Raw genomic sequence first — 16395 nt, forward strand, 5'->3', positions numbered from 1 at the left:
TAGATCTTGATGTGCAGGGAACAGTTTCAAAGTTTGCGGATGATGCAACTCTTGGAAGTATTGTAAACTATGAAGCGGGCAATGAAGAACTTCAAAAGGACATGCACAAGCTAGGACTGGGCCAGATAGGTGGCAGGTAAAGTTCAGTGCAGAGAAGTGTGATGTGATGCATTTGGTAGGAATGCAGAGTCCACACACAGTCCAAGAACAAGAGGTTATGCTGAATTTATACGATCTCGGCTAAAATATTGTTCACCGTTCTGGGAGCCACACTAGAGGAAGGATGTGAACGCATTGAAACCTCCGTTATGAGGAGAGTTTGGGACTGTTCTCCTTGGAGAGAAGAAGGCTAAGAGGAGATTTGGTAGAGAAGTTTAAAATCATGAGGGGGCTGGACAGAGTAAATAGGGAGAAACTGTTTTCGCTCGTAAAAGGATCATAAATCAGAGGGCACGGATTTAAACTGATTGGATTGGATTTGTTTATTGTCACGCATACTGGGGTACAGTGAAAAGTATTGTTCTACGTGCAGCTCAGACCGATCATTCCATACATGAAAAGAAAATACATAATAGGGCAAACATAAAAGACACAATGTAAATACAAAGGCACAGACAGGTGAAGCACACAGGAGTGTAGTACCACTTGGTAGAGAAGATGTGTGAAGAGATCAGATCAGTCCACAAGAGGGTCGTTGAAGAGTCTGGTAACAGCAGGGAAGAAGCTGTTTTTGAATCTGTTCGTGCGTGTTCTCAGACTTTTGTATCTCCTGCCCGATGGAAGAAGTTGGAAGAGTGAGTTCGCTGGGTGGGAGGGGTCTTTAATTATGCTGCCCGCTTTCCCATGGCAGCGGGAGGTGTAGACAGAGTGCATGAGAAGTACTGTGTAAAAACTACTTTTTCCAGGGTGGCATGTGGCGCAGTGGATAGCACTGGGACTGCGGCGCTGAGGACCCGGGTTTGAATCCCAGCTCTGGGTCACTGTCCGTGTGGAGTTTGCACATTCTCCCCATGTCTGCGTGGGTTTCACCCCCACAACCCAAAGATGTGCAGGCTAGGTGGATTGGCCACGCAAAAATTGCCCCTTAATTGGGGAAAAAAAAAATAATTGGGTACTCTAAATTTATTTTTTTTAAAATATTTTTTCCCACAATAAGTAGTTCGGGTTTGGAATGCACGGCCTGCAATTGTGAGAGGGTATTAGATTATGTGCAAGGAGTATAACAAACAAAGTCGATGAGCTGAGGGCACAGATAGACACATGGCGGCATGATATTATTGATATAACAGAAACCTGGCTTAAAGAGGGGCAAAATTAGTGGTAGGTGTCTGCAAATCATTGCCCAGATTGGTGGTTGAGGCAGAAACCCACAACTAATTTAAAAATTACCTGGATCTACACCTGGAGTGCTGTAAACTGCAAGACTATGGACCGGGTGCTGAATGGTGAGATTAAAATCGATGGCGAGTTGTTTTTTTCAGCCAGCATAGACATGGGTATGGTTCTACGGGCACATTTCCCAGGACCAGAAGCTGACCAACTAGGAGGTCCTCCGATATGTCCACCCCCACCCCACCACACTGGGTGGCCAAAGATCAAGAGCATGGGGTTGAAGTGCAGCCAAAAATTGAGGAGCAGTGGCATAAGATAGTAAAACAGGGTCTACAATCTTGCACAACTTGAATATAAATGGAACACAGACTCCTCAAGGTCGCAGAAATTACAGGTAGGCTACATAATCCTCTATTGGAAGGAACTGCTACATGCATTGCCCATCTAGCACCTTTGTAACCCTACACCTGTGTCCTAGCATATGCACACCATTCCCTGCCCCACACTCCCCCACCACCACATGCCCAGTTTCAGGTGTGATTGAATTTTTAGATCCTACCTTTAACTAAGCCAGAGTTAAAACATTAATGTGTACATCCTGTTGAGAAACATGCTGGAATCTAAACTACAGCAAAACATCACACATCGCTCATATAATCTGTCATTTTGTTGATCAATTGATGTCCAATTACCAACTAGTGCAGGACTTTCATTGACCTGTTGGCATTGGCAGGCAACTGATAAAAGTAATAATTGTACTCTTAAACCAAGTGATTATTCATTTCTATACTTTGAGCTTAATTATCTGGGGTGAAAAGAGAATAAGTAGATTAAAGACTAGAAGATTGAAAACCTGGGGGAGGAATTCAATCCAGGTGTTGGGGATCTCGCTCGCTGGATCTTCACTGCCTGTGGGAAGTAGTGGAGTTGGAATATTAGGGACCTTCAAGCGGCTATTGGATAGGTACATGGATTATGGTAGAATGATGGGGTGTAGATTAATTTGTTCTCCATAGAATTTACAGTGCAGAAGGGGGCCATTCGGCCCATCGAGTCTGCACCGGCTCTTGGAAAGAGCACCCTACCCAAGTCCACACCTCCACCCTATCCCCATAATCCAGTAACCCCACCCAGCACTAAGGGGAATTTTGGACACGGAAGAGCAATTTAGCTTGGCCAATCCACCTAACCTGCACATCTTTTGGACTGTGGGAGGAAACCGGAGCACCCGGAGGAAACCCACGCAGACATGGGGAGAACGTGCAGACTCCACACAGACAGTGACCCAGCGGGGAATCGAACCTGGGACTCTGGAGTTGTGAAGCAATTGTGCTAACCACCATGCTACCGTGCTGCCCAAAATTGATTCATGGTGGCAGACTTCTAAGGTTGGATCATTGTAAATGAAAGCGGCTTCCAAATCATTTGCTCTTACTCTGTAAATCCGGCATTGCTTGCTGTTCAATTTTATTCTATTGAGGTTGGCAAGTGACGGAAATATTGTCAACTCTACATAACCTATAACAGACTGCCTCTGGAAGTTTGTTATTTATGCAGACCACCTAAATTTATAGGGCCTCTAGGACTTATCTAGGCCTCTAATCTAGGACAAAAGTTCAGCACAACATCGTGGGCCGAAGGGCCTGTTCTGTGCTGTATTTTTCTATGTTCTAAACATCTGCCATATTAAATACCGGTAAGTGGCCAGCAGTGGGAACTCCCCAGGATCAAGGACCTGCAGGTGGAAATCCCCTTCTCCAAGAGCAGTCTCCGAGCTCATCATTGGCAGGTCTTGCCGTGACAGGGCTGGAAAGTCCCAGCCCATGCCTAGGACATTGTAGTTGACTTTGCAGGGGTTTTGCCTGAATGCTTGTGGACCTCACTTCTAATCGTTGCTCATTAGCCCTCCCATTGAATCTGGAGTTAGCGGCTGAGGCAGTGCTGATAGAATTGGTTGGCACATTGGTTAGCACTGCTCCCTTACAGCGCCAGGGACTCTGACTGTTTGTGTGGAGTTTGCTTGTTTTCCCCGTGTCTTAATACGTTCTTCCAGGTGCTCCCGTTTCCTCCCAAAGATGTGCAGGTTCGGTGGATTGGCCATGCTAAATTTCACCTTCATGTCCAAAAGATTAGATGGGATTACTGGGTTACGGGAATTGGATGGACCGAGGTAGGGTGCTCTTTCAGAGGTTCGATGCAAACTTGATGGCCTCCTGCACTGTAAGGATTCTACATGTTGAATCTATGAATTTCCCTTTTATTCTTGTATGTTGTTGATACACAGGCCAATTTTCACTGCAGTATAGCAATGTGTTGACAGCAACTGCTCTGTATGCTCGGACATTTGTTGACTTGCGGGGGTCTTTATTATCAAACACGCAGCTGTAATTTGTGGAAACTTGAGTTGGTGCAGTTGATCTGGTATCGGATCTTCTCCACAATGGTGGCTTTTTTGGAGAGGTGGCTGTGAAGGTATGGGACGTGCTCAACATATTCCAGAGTCTCTCCTTCAACATGTATGGCAGGTGGAATATTTGATTAACCAGCTGTGGATTGGTATGACTTTTTGTTTTGGCAATATTCCAGGACAGCCCAAGTTTCTCATATGCAGATTTGAAGAGATCAAGGGTAGCTTGCAAATCTGTTGCAGAGTGGGCAATGACTTTGGACCGTGGGAGCAAAACTGCCCTCGAAGGTCAGAATGACTTTGTTGCAGAGGGGGCAGCACGGTGGCCGAGTAGTTAGCACTGCTGCCTCAGTGCCAAGGTCCCAGGTTCAATTCTGGCCTCGGGTGACTCTGTGTGGAGTTTGCACTTTCTCCCCGTTTCTGGGTGCGTTTCCTCAGGGTGCTCCAGTTTCCTCCCACAGTCCAAAGATGTGGTGGATTGGCCATGCTAAATTGCCCCTTAGTTTCCAAAAGGTTATGCGGGGTTACGTGGATAGGGTGGGGGGTAGGGTACTCTTTCCAAGAGCCGGTGCAGACCCGATGGATCGAATGGCCTCCTTCTGCACTGTAAGTTCTATGATTCTGTGACAGTGCAGTCATCGGCAAACTGTGGATCAGAAATAATTAGCTTCAGTTTGGTTTTGAATGAGTGGATCAGTGGTTAACACTACTGCCTCACAGCGCCGGGGACATGGCTTTGATTCCAGCCTTGGGTGACTGGAGTTTGTCCATTCTCCCCGTGTCTGCATGAGTTTCTTCCCGGCGCTCCAGTTTCCTCCCCCAATCCAAAAATCTGCAGGTTAGGTGGATTGGCCATGATCAATGCGTGGGGTTATGGGGTTAGGGCAAGGAAGTTGGCCGAAGTTAAGTGCTCTTTCAGAGGGTCCTGCAGACTCGATGGGCAGAATGACCACCTCGTGCACTGAAGGGATTCTATGGATTACCTTTATTCCAGCCTAACTCGGAATAATTAAAACATTTCATATTTGGGGAGACTGTCCCTCGGATTATTTATGTTTTTGTACTTTTTGAATAAGTTTGGAATAAAATACATTTTTTTTTCTTTAAATCCCATATCATTAGCCTGTTGTTGCATATTTCTCTGAATTACGTGCAGGTATTCATCTCTATCAAATCTCCATTGTTTGGTAATCTGAAAGACCGATCCAGAACTGTGCTATTCCCTTTTTATGATTCTTGTCTTAATGCAATCGCCTAGATTATCCTTCTAATCTGATACTATAATAAATGCTATATAAAATCACTATTTCCATTTCATATATTTATTTTGTATATTTAACACGTTTATCCCCACAATGGCAGGATATCTAGAGTGGAACTTGTATCTGTGACGCTGATGATCGTACCATCGAGCGGGAAGACATTAGGGTAACTTGTGCATGTGGCTGCCTTGCTGACTAGATATGCATGCACAACCATTCCTGACACCTTCCCAGTGTGGCAGGAGTTACAGCAATGCTGGAATTCATTATTAACACGGCTACTAGATCACTCTTTCTCACTGTCTAACTTTAAATAATTGGTCAACCCACTCCAAACTTCAGCCACATCTCTATAATCACTGTTATATCATATGCTTCCATAGTTATTAATTGTTCCAGTATTCCAATTTTGTTTTGAACAGTGTGTACTTACCGGAGTACCATTTATTATTTTGCTTTGACTATCTGTGTAAAAAAAATTGGACAGTCAGCTGATGTGTAGAAATTTGGCGATTTGTCATTGATGTTTGCCAATTATGGCTTATGATAAATACTTTTCACCCGTGACATGGATCGTCCTACTCACAAATTAATTGCAAATGCTGACTGGTGCAAAACATGATCAGATTCAGAGCTTTGGGAGGATGGGGTTTTTGTAGGCCAAGAAAATCATTTCAAACCAATTCTAATGCCCCATTTTCCACTGCAACGTCATAACTAGAGAAGTCCTTCATTGATCTTCAATTTTGCAAGGTGCATTATAATTTCTTTACATTTTAGCCTGTTGACCAGGTTATATTTCACAGAATTACTATAGTGGGACGCAGTTAGGTTAGGTGGGGTTAAATAAAGGTTAGGTGGGGTTACTGGGTTATAGGGATAGGTTAGAAGTGTGGGCGTAAATGGGGTGCTCTTTCCAAGAACCGGTGCAGACTCGAATGACCTCCCTCTGCACTGTAAATTCTATGATCTCGAAATATAAAAAAGTTCTGTGCATCGCTTTGCAGTGCGCTAGAATTCACCCATGTATATTTTCAAGCGGATTTCAGAGCGCACTGTTTGCTGAGCACCAGCAGTGCTCTACCTCTCTTCTCATCGAGGGAAAAGAGCATCTCTTGAAGTGGTAGTCCATACAGTGAGGGACACTAGCTCTGCCTCATTTGTATTGCACTGGAACTTGCAAAGTTGAGATGTATACTGCTAGTCTGTGGAGAAAGCCCTCAGTGATTAATACATGGTTATTAATACATCTTATACTGTGGTAGTACTGCTTTAAGTACTTTGATGGTATTCTGAAACATACTGCTATGACATTTTTATTACAGTATTGGATAATTCGAGTTTCCTTTCTCTACTCTCGGCAGTATCCTTTATTTTCTCTTGGGCAAAATCAACTACAGATGTTTCAAGCAATATTGAAATGCACCAGTTGAATTCATGCTGTAGCTACCTTCATATTAATGTAGGGTTTTCTGCTTTTCAGATGCAACAATTGGAGAGGCAAGTAATTGATGCCAACCGTCGTGCTGAGAAAGCTTACCAGCAGGTGGTGTATAAGTAAACATGCTTTTCCTCATGTACAGTATAGATTATTTTGTGTAGCCATGGCCCTTCAATAACACATCTTCACACTTGGGCCTTAAATATCACAGGCAGGATTCTCCATCCTGCCGCACCCATTTTCTGGTGCAGTGCACCCCGCTGGCAGCGGAATCCTCTGTCCCAGCTGCCGGCCAATGCGGTTTCCCATTGTGGGCACCCCACGTCGTCGGTAAATCCGTGGGCATGAGTGTACTGCTGGCGAAGTGGAGGATCCCACCAACTGATCCTGCCAGCCCAACATCTTCACACTTCAAATCATTAACTTGCAAGCATACTGCTCCCATCTGATGCAGTCATTGTTGACTTAGTTGAAGCACTGAGAAATCGGACAGATGTTTTGGAACCATGCATGTTTCCATTTAATGGAAAAATGATAGGGTTTGATCCTGAAACACATTGTTCCTCCCACAATCAGCATCTGTATTTGAATGAGGCCAAATAGAAATTATGAAGCACCCACATTTTTGAAACCTCTCATTGATCCACCTCATTCTCCTCCTTCATCCATGTGGTGACTCTTGATTACTTTATCGACAGACATTGATGGATTTTCCAGCAGCTTGCCATTGGTGGCAGTAAGGGGTGGAAAATCATGCCCATAATGTCAGATTCAACATGTATGCTGATGACATCAAGCTTTACCACCACCCCGCCACCCGCCCTCTCTACTGATCTATTCACTGTCTTTGTGATATTACTCGGCTTGTCTTTCATGAACCTGAATTTGCTCTATCCAAATATTGGGAAGACTAAAGGCATTGCTGTCCATCACCAACCCTGATCCTTTGTCGCTAGCTCAGTCCGATTCAGACTGTTCACATCAGCTCAACATGTTTGACCTGGGCTTGAGGGCTGATGGCTCAAAAGTGCACTTTTGATCCCCCTGATTCCACAAGGAATGCAAAAGCATTTATCTTAATCTACTGCTCCATGATTCTTCTCTTGCTTGACCTTGCCTGGCAACAATTATTACAGATATTTAGGCAGTCGTTATTCCTTATTTTTCTCAAATTAAAGAAAATCAAAATGCTGGACATACAATGGATCAGGCAGCATCTATGGAGAGAAACAGCGTTAATGTTTTAGGTCCATGGTGACAGTTCATCAGAACCTTAATCAGGGTTTCCAGCATTTTCTATTTCTATTTGAGATTTCTTGCATGTGCAGTATTTTGCTTTTGTACTGGATTTTTTTTCACCTGAGAAGTTGAGATAGAATGCTAGAAATTTGGTTTATAATCACTAACCGTCTTTAATCATGGCCAGTCTATCATTCTGCCATTTCTTATGTTCTATTAGGATTCCAAAATAGACTAATTGTCTGTTGATGTGCTATTATTCTTCAGTAAAACTCCATGAAAGTATCTCCCAGTATTATACAGCAATGTAATTTCTGCACATTGTTACATGATATATGAATTGTTTCCACATTATTGAAAGTATATTTCTTAAGATTCTTTTCTGCTTCGTGACCATCAAGTATGCCATTTGCGTTGAGATGCCAGTTGATTTCTTCCGATTCGTTGGTTGGGTGTTTAAGTATCTCTGTTTTTCTCCTCCCTGATTGTGGTTAGTTTCTACTTTCATTATTAATTAAACATAATGCACAATTTCAATCTTTTCCCCAGTCACTTCGACCAAAATATTCTACTCTGACGTATTCTGAAGTTGAAATCTGGTGATGGATATCAGATTCCCCAGCCAGACAAGCTAACATCTCATGCTTGGGGGTCCAATGTAAAACAGTGAGATGAAGCAGTAGTACATACGCAGGTCTTAATATTTGATTTAAAAGATTACAGTTCTTGCGGTTCACTACATGATGGGGTGCAATATTTGGTATCTATTTTCACGAGTCATGGGCGGGATTCTCCCCTACCCGGCGGGGCAGGGGGTTCCGGCGTAATGGAGTGGTGGGAACCGCTCCGGTACCTTTAGGGGCCAAGCCCTCACCTTGAGGGGCTAGGCCCGCGCCAGAGTGGTTTGCGCTCCACCGGCTGGCGGGAAAGGCCTTTGGCGTCACGCCAGCCGGGGCCGAAAGGTCTTCGCCGGGCAACGCGGATCGGCGCATGCGCGGGAGCGTCAGAGGCTGCTGACGTCATCCCAGCACATGCGCAGGGGAGGGGGTCTCTTCCGCCTCTGCCGTAGTGAAGACCATGGCGAAGGTGGAAGAAAAAGAGTGCCCCCACAGCACAGACCCGATCGCGGGCCAGGCCACCGTGGGGACACCCCCCGGGGCCAGATCGCCCCGCGGGCCCCCTCCCCAGGACCCCGGAGCCTGCCCGCGTCGTTTCGTCCCTGCCGTTCAAAAGGTGGTTTGATCCACGCTGGCGGGATAGGCATTCCAGCAGTGGGACTTTGGTCCATCGCAGGCCGGAGAATCGCTGGGGGTGGACCCGGCGACCGACGCGGTGCGATTACCGCCCCCGCCGAATCTCTGGTGGCGGAGACTTCGGGACACGGCGGGGGCGGGATTCACGCCAGCCCCCTGCGATTCTCCGACCCGGCGTGGGGTCGGAGAATCCCGCCCCTGGTGTCCAGGATTGGCGTTTATCAGGCTACTCGCTGGAGAAAAAGAAAGAGAAAATAGTTGCGATGAAAACCAAAATTAACAGAGGAAGAAAGAAGTGGAGGAGGTGAAAAAGAAATACAGTTGAAGGAAAGTGAGAGGAACAACGTGAAGCAGGGGAGGGGAAAATTGTGGCCTTTACCATTTGTATCCAGAAGAGGTTACAAGAGTTGTTCAGTTTATTTTGTTTATCTTTATTAAAGTTTTGAATTTGCGTTCAGGAAATTAGTCACTTTCCTGTATAAGTTGATGCCATAATAAGAATGCATTGGACATACACAGATACATATCAAAATCTTTGCAAAAGAACTGGAAGTGGCGGTTCACTTCTGCCTATGTTTGCTTCGCACCTGGTTACAAATGGAAAATATTGCTAAGCTTTTGAGCCAAGTGATTCTTACGACACGATGATTTCATTTTGAGGAGTCACTCTCTGGATTTCATTTTGGCACTGAGACTACAGTGCATTAAAATGTCAGGAAATGACTGTCCAACTGCAATGTCACTGGAATTTGGAATCGGATGTGAAATCTCTCATTAAGATCGCATAGAATTTTACCAAGAGTTTGCTGCAATAACCAAGCTTCCTTCACTTGTGTTCAAGCAGATACTGGCTGTTTTTGTTGTTTTATAAAGCCTATTATTAAATCTTCTGTTGAGTATTGTTTTGTGCTCCTAGGTTTGCGTTATGGAGGAGAAGCTAAAAGCAGCCAACATCCAGACTGGTGACTCTGAAAATAAATTGTACAAGAGCTGTCAAGAGATGGAAACCCTTGTACTAGAAAAAGACTATATCATACAGCATTTAGAGCTGCAGCTTGATGAACAGGTTAGCTATCATAGATGTTCCTTCAAATTATATTTGAGTAGCTTGTTCCTTGGTCAGTTAGAAATGTGCATTGCTTAAATATGATGTTGTATTTAAAGATATTTGTTTTGATTTGATAAATTCAAATGCAGCAATCTGTACCTTTTCAGCTGTGCTCCATTTACTATGATCAACCACACACCTATGTTTCTGCAAAAAATTTTTACATAATAAACATTCCAAGGTGCTGCACAGGAGCATTATAAAACAAAACAATGCACAATGCCACGTAGGGAGATATTAAGTCAGATGACCAAACGTTTCAATCCGAGGTATTTTTTAAGGAATTGGAGAGGGGATTCCAGAGCCTGAGCCTAAGGTATGCAGCTGAAGGCACAGCCATCAATAATGGTTTAGAGTCGGGACTCCCGAGGCCTGATTTAGGTGAGTGCGGATAGCTCCGAAAGCTGGGTGGCTGGAGGAGATTACAGACATGGGTAGAGGCATTTTTAAACGAGGATGATAACTTTAAAATCGAGACTTGGGGAGCAAATTAGGTCAAGTAGGGATGATGGGTGAACAGGACTTGGTGCAAGTGACGATATGCAGCAAAGTTTTGGATTGGCTTATGTGTAATTCAGGTAGAATGTGAGAGGCAAGCCAGTGCGTTGGAATAGTTTAGAGGGAACTAAAGCAGTAATGAAGGTGTCAGCAAATGAGCTAAAGGAGGACCGAAGTCTGGCGATGTTACGTAGATGAAAAAAGGTGGCCTTCGTTATAGAGTCAGAAGTTTATCGTGGGCTCAAGACACCATAAAGTTGCAAGTTATCCAGTTTAGTTTCAGTTGGTCATCAGGTAGAGGGATGTAATTAGAGAAAGTGTTTGGAATGAGGACTGAAGACAATGGTTCAGACATCCCAATATTTAATTGGCAGAAATTTCGGCTCACCCAGTACTGGACGTTGAATAAGTGTCCTGATAACAGTGAAGGAGTATGGGGCAGAATTTTACAGATAATGGGGTTTCCCGTCCTGTCACTGAAGAATTGGTGGGGAATGCAGCCTCTGACGCTGACTGCCCCACAGTCACTTAATACTGCGAGGAACATTAATCTGCTTGAGACCACGCTAGGCCTCAACCACCTTGTGAAAATGCAGAGAGATGGGAACAGGTAGGTGGTAGTAAAGCCACCCAAGTAATTTTATAGGCTCTCGCTCCCTCAACGCCCCCGCCTGTATACCTGCTGACTGAGAACTGTGGGCTTCTGCCCATGGTAGAAAGGTAGAGCTGGGTGTTGTCAGTGCACATGTGAAAATTAATAATTAATGATGATACCAAGGGGCAGCATATCGATGAGACAAAGGATGGTGCCAAGGTCAAATCCACGGGGGACATCAGATGTAACCGTGCAGAAGCAGGAACAGCAGACATTGCAATTGATACTCTGTCTATGCTTAGATAAGAATAGATGAGAGCAATCACACCCACTGCTGAATGATAGTGGAGAGACATTGGAGAAGGGTGGTGTGATCAACCATTTCAAAGTTTGCACACAAATCAATGAAGATAATGAGGGGTAGTTTACCTTTATCACAGTCACACAGAATGCCATTATGATTTTGCTAATCTGATTGGAGGTATTCAAACGTAGAGTTGTGGGAAAAATAGACACTGATTTTGGGAGATGACGACACGCTAAAGGATTTTGGCAAAAGAATGAGAGGTTGGAGATGGGCATTAATTTGGCAAGGGCAATGAGAATCCGACTTTTTGAAGAGGAATGTGATTATGGCACATTTAAAGGAGAGAGATAGAACTTGAATGGAGAGAACCTTTATCGTTGTTAACATAGTAACATATGATGGGTGGTTAATCAGTCGATGTGAATAAGTTTGATGTAGCAGGACATGTGATGTGCCTCATAGGCAAGATGTGTTCGGAGAGGAAATGAGGGGGGATAGGAGAGAAACTAGAGAATGATGCAAATTTTGGGCTGGGGCGCTTTAGAGCAAGTTTGGTTCAGGCGAGGGAAAAGGAAAATAGTGACAGAGGCAGCTGATTAGATGGTGTCCAATTCTTCATAATCAAGAAATCCATGAGCTCTTCACACTTATTATTGGAGCTGAGGGTAGAGGAGGCCGGGCATTAAGAAGTCAATTTGCAGTAGAGAAAATAAGCTTGTGTTTTTTGCATTTGAGATGATTCTGAAATATTGAGTGGTTTCAGCAGACTGAGCCAGTGATGCTTTGTGTTCTGACCAGACCATGGCGAAAACAGTTATCGGCCATATCCTTCAAGTCTGCATCCCTTGAACTTAAGGGAGTGGAACCTTCACCAGGGCAATTCGGGATGGACCAACAAATGATGGCCTTACCACCGACACCCATGTCCAATAAAAGATTTTTTTTAAGATTAGGGCCATACCAGTGTATGTCCAGGGTGAGAGGGAGTCCGATTTTGGGGGTAAAGCATCAAAGTGGAAGTGAAGGCACAGTTCAGCAAATCAGTAGTTGCATAAATGTGATAAATGAAGGGCCTAAGGCTGAGGAAGTGGGATTTTGAAAATACTGTTGTGCGTGAATTTTGAGAAGTGTTTTCCACGGAACTGAAGCAGGCATTTGGCCCTTTATTCGCACGTGCAAATAGCCTGGTGCCTCTTTCAGGCTCGGATAAAGTGCACTTATTGTTTGCCTTTACCCATATGGTGGGGAAGCGTACTTTCTGTCTGCGATTTGGGACCTTAGAAGTCTACTATGTGGCCCACTTTTTAGGCCTGATATTTTCAATGCCCGAAAGTTTCAACATGCTAAAACTCAACCCAGGGCTGAGCCCATTGAGGAAAGCTGAGAGGTATGAGCTTCCAAAGGGCCATTGGAAGAAATGTTCAAAGGGGAAGCACATCTGCAAACACTGTAATCATAAACAATAGTTTGGCATTGTGTTTTTTGACTTTAAGCTGATGAGTTTGTCTTGGTGATTGAGTTACTCAAGGCACAGAAATTAGGCCTCTTGGGAGACAACATGTGCAAGGTGGGGGGAGGGGCAGCTTGAAGAAAATCTTGCACACCAGGTTAGAGGCATACAGCGAAGGTATCTGTAGTTTTAGGATCACTGCATGAGAAACATGGATTTCTCCAGTCAGGTTGTCACTGAGCTATGCAGCCTCCTGCAAGAAGACATACTTCCTGCTGGGCCAGGAGGCCATATTTTACCTTGGACAGTGAAAGCCACCACTACCCATTTCACAATGCTATCGCGGACATTTCTCAAATCCCTTAATCTACAGTTAATCAAGCAGATCACTGATTAATTCTTTGCCAGTGCCATTCAATGAAGTACTTTACCGATAGAACCTCGCAATCACAATGAAAAGGCTCTGGAATTGTCTGCAATGATTAGCTTCCATTGTGTGCCATGAGTCATAGACTGTACATGTATTGCCATTAAAACATTAGTATACTGGCCAGGAGCGTTTGCAAACAGGAAAGGATTTCATTCTATCATTGAGCAGCTGCTCAGTGATCACTACCACAGAATAATGCAGGTCTGTGCCAGGTTTCCAGGCAATTGTCGCACTACCTTCATTCTGCCCCAGTAAACCGTCTGATGGTGCAAGGGGTCAAAGGCCAACTCACCATATATAGCACATGGCACTCCTCCACCACCCCATCCTGCCTGTAGAAATGAGGTACAAACTCGAGCCATGGGATCACGAAGTTGATTATGAAGCGTGCAATTGAGCTCTTTTTTTTTTTTTTTTTTAGTAAACATTTTATTGAGGTATTTTTGGTTTTACAACAAAAAAACAAACAATGTACATGAATCTATAAAGGTAGTGCGTATCCCTCCCTTACAGGTCCAACATTATTAACCACCTACTCTAAACTAAACTAAACCCCCCCCCCTCTGCTGACGATTAATTTTCCGCAAAGAAGTCGACGAACGGTTGCTACCTCTGGGCAAACCTAGCATTGACCCTCTCATGGCGAACTTAATTTTCTCCAGACAGCGAAAGCTCGCTGTGGTAGGCTGTGTTAGAAGGATTATGGTCCCTGATAATGCCGGAATACCATTGGTGGAGAATGTACTTGTTCCCATTGGTTAAGCCGGTATGTTAGCTCCGCCCTGCAAGGCGGGGTATAAGAGCCCGTGCCGCCCCAGCAGCTTTCTTCTGTACCTGCGCTGCTGGGGGAAACATCTACATAGAATATTACAGCGCAGCACAGTCCCTTCGGCCCTCGATGTTGCGCAGACCTGTGAAACCACTCTAAAGCCCATCTACACTATTCCCTTATCGTCCATATGTCTATCCAATGACCATTTGAATGCCCTTAATGTTGGCGAGTCCACTACTGTTGCAGGCATGGCATTCCACGCCCTTACTACTCTGAGTAAAGAACCTATCTCTGACATCTGTCCTATGTCTATCTCCCCTCAATTTAAAGCTATGTCCCCTCGTGCTAGACATCACCATCCGAGGAAAAAAGCTCTCACTGTCCACCCTATCTAATCCTCTGATCATCTTGTGTGCCTCAATTACTTCACCTCTTAACCTTCTCTCTAACGAAAACAGCCTCAAGTCCCTCAGCCTTTCCTCATAAGATCTTTCCTCCATACCAGGTAACATTCTGGTAAATCTCCTCTGCACCCTTTCCAATGCTTCCACATCCTTCCTATAATGCAGCGACCAGAATTGCACGCAGTACTCCAAATGCGGCCGCACCAGAGTTTTGTACAGCTGCAAGATGAGCTCATGGCTCCGAAACTCAATCCCTCTACCAATAAAAGCTAACACACCGTACGCCTTCTTGACAACCCTCTCAACCCGAGTGGCAACTTTCAGGGATCTATGTACATGGACACCGAGATCTCTCTGCTCATCCACACTGCCAAGAATCTTAACATTAGCCCAGTACTATGTCTTCCTGTTAATCCTTCCAAAATGAATCACCTCACACTTTTCTGCATTAAACTCCATTTGCCACCTCTCAGCCCAGCGCTGCAGCTTATCTATGTCCCTCTGTAGCTTGTAATCTAGCGTATTAAAGCCTTTAATTGTCTCCAACCTCGCTTCTGCAGTTATTGATCGTGCATCATTCGCCATGTCAGATAGCCAGGTCTCTGACTTCGGGGGCTTTGAGTCCTTCCAAGCTAGTAGTATCCGTCTCCGGGCTACCAAGGAAGCAAAGACCAGAACGTCTGCCTCTTTCTCCTCCTGAATTCCCGGATCTTCTGACACCCCGAAAAGTGCCACCTCTGGACTCGGTGCCACCCTTGTTTTTAACACCGTGGACATGACATCTGCACACTCCTGACAAAATCCCCTAAGTTTCGGACATGTCCAGAACATGTGGACATGGTCTGCTGGCCCTCCTGCACACTTTGCACACCTGTCTTCCACCCCAAATAATCTGCTCATCTGGGCCACTGTCATGTGAGCCCGATGAACGACCTTGAATTGTATCAGGCTGAGCCTGGCACATGTTGTGGACGCATTGACTCAACTCAACGCGTCCACCCACATAGACCATCCTCTATCTCTCTTCCCAGCTCCTCCTCCCACTTGCACTTCAGCTCGTCAGTCTGCGTCTCCTCTGACCCCATAAGTCCCTTGTAAATGTCAGAGACGCTCCCTTCTCCTACCCACCCTCTAGAAATTACCCTGTCCTGAATCCCCCTTGGTGGTGGAGCGGGAAGGTTGAAACCTGTCTACGTAGGAAGACCCGTACCTGCAGTTACCTGAATTTGTTTCCCCTCGCCAATCCAAACTTCTCCTCCAGCGCCCTCAAACTTGGAAAGCTCCCTTTTATAAACATATGCCCCATCCTCTCAATCCCTGCTCTCTGCCATATCCGGAACCCCCCATCCATAATTCCTGGGGCAAACCGGTGATTATTACAGTTTGGGGACCAGACTGATGCTTCCTCTGCTCCTACATGTCTCCTCCATTGCCCCCAGACTCTCAGGGCCGTCACCAGCACGGGGCTGGTCGAGTACCGTGCCGGCGGGAATGGCAGAGGCGCGGTTACCAACGCCCCCAGACTGGTGCCCTTGCATGAAGCCGCCTCCATACGCTCCCATGCCGACCCCTCCCCCACCACCCACTTCCTGATCATGGCTATATTCGCCGCCCAGTAATAGTTACTAAAATTTGGCAGCGCCAGCCTGCCCTCTCCCCGGCTCCGCTCAAGCCTTGCCTGCCTTACTCGCGGGTTCTTGCCCGTCCAAACAAAGCCAGTGATCACTTTGTTGACTCGTTTAAAAAAGGACCGTGGAATAAAGATGGGGAGACACTGAAATGCAGACTGGAATCTCGGGAGGACCGTCATTTTTCACCGTCTGCACCCTCCCAGCTAGTTATAAGCGCAAGTGCGTCCCATCTCCGAAAATCGTCCTTGATTTGGTCGACTGGTCGG

At 45.3% G+C, this 16395-nt stretch overlaps 1 protein-coding gene across 2 annotated transcripts in view; it reads left to right on the forward strand.

Annotated features, from left to right (window-relative positions):
- The window catches only part of plekhh2 (pleckstrin homology domain containing, family H (with MyTH4 domain) member 2), a 241439-nt gene that overhangs the window by 74164 nt on the left and 150880 nt on the right, over positions 1 to 16395 (forward strand). For both annotated transcript variants that reach the window (XM_072510490.1, XM_072510480.1), the window contains 2 exons: positions 6485 to 6547; positions 9851 to 10000. In XM_072510490.1, coding sequence (XP_072366591.1) covers positions 6485 to 6547; positions 9851 to 10000 — 213 coding nt within the window. The remainder of the gene's footprint in view (positions 1 to 6484; positions 6548 to 9850; positions 10001 to 16395) is intronic.

Source organism: Scyliorhinus torazame, chromosome 1 (assembly GCF_047496885.1).
Source record: "Scyliorhinus torazame isolate Kashiwa2021f chromosome 1, sScyTor2.1, whole genome shotgun sequence".
NCBI lineage: Eukaryota > Metazoa > Chordata > Chondrichthyes > Carcharhiniformes > Scyliorhinidae > Scyliorhinus > Scyliorhinus torazame.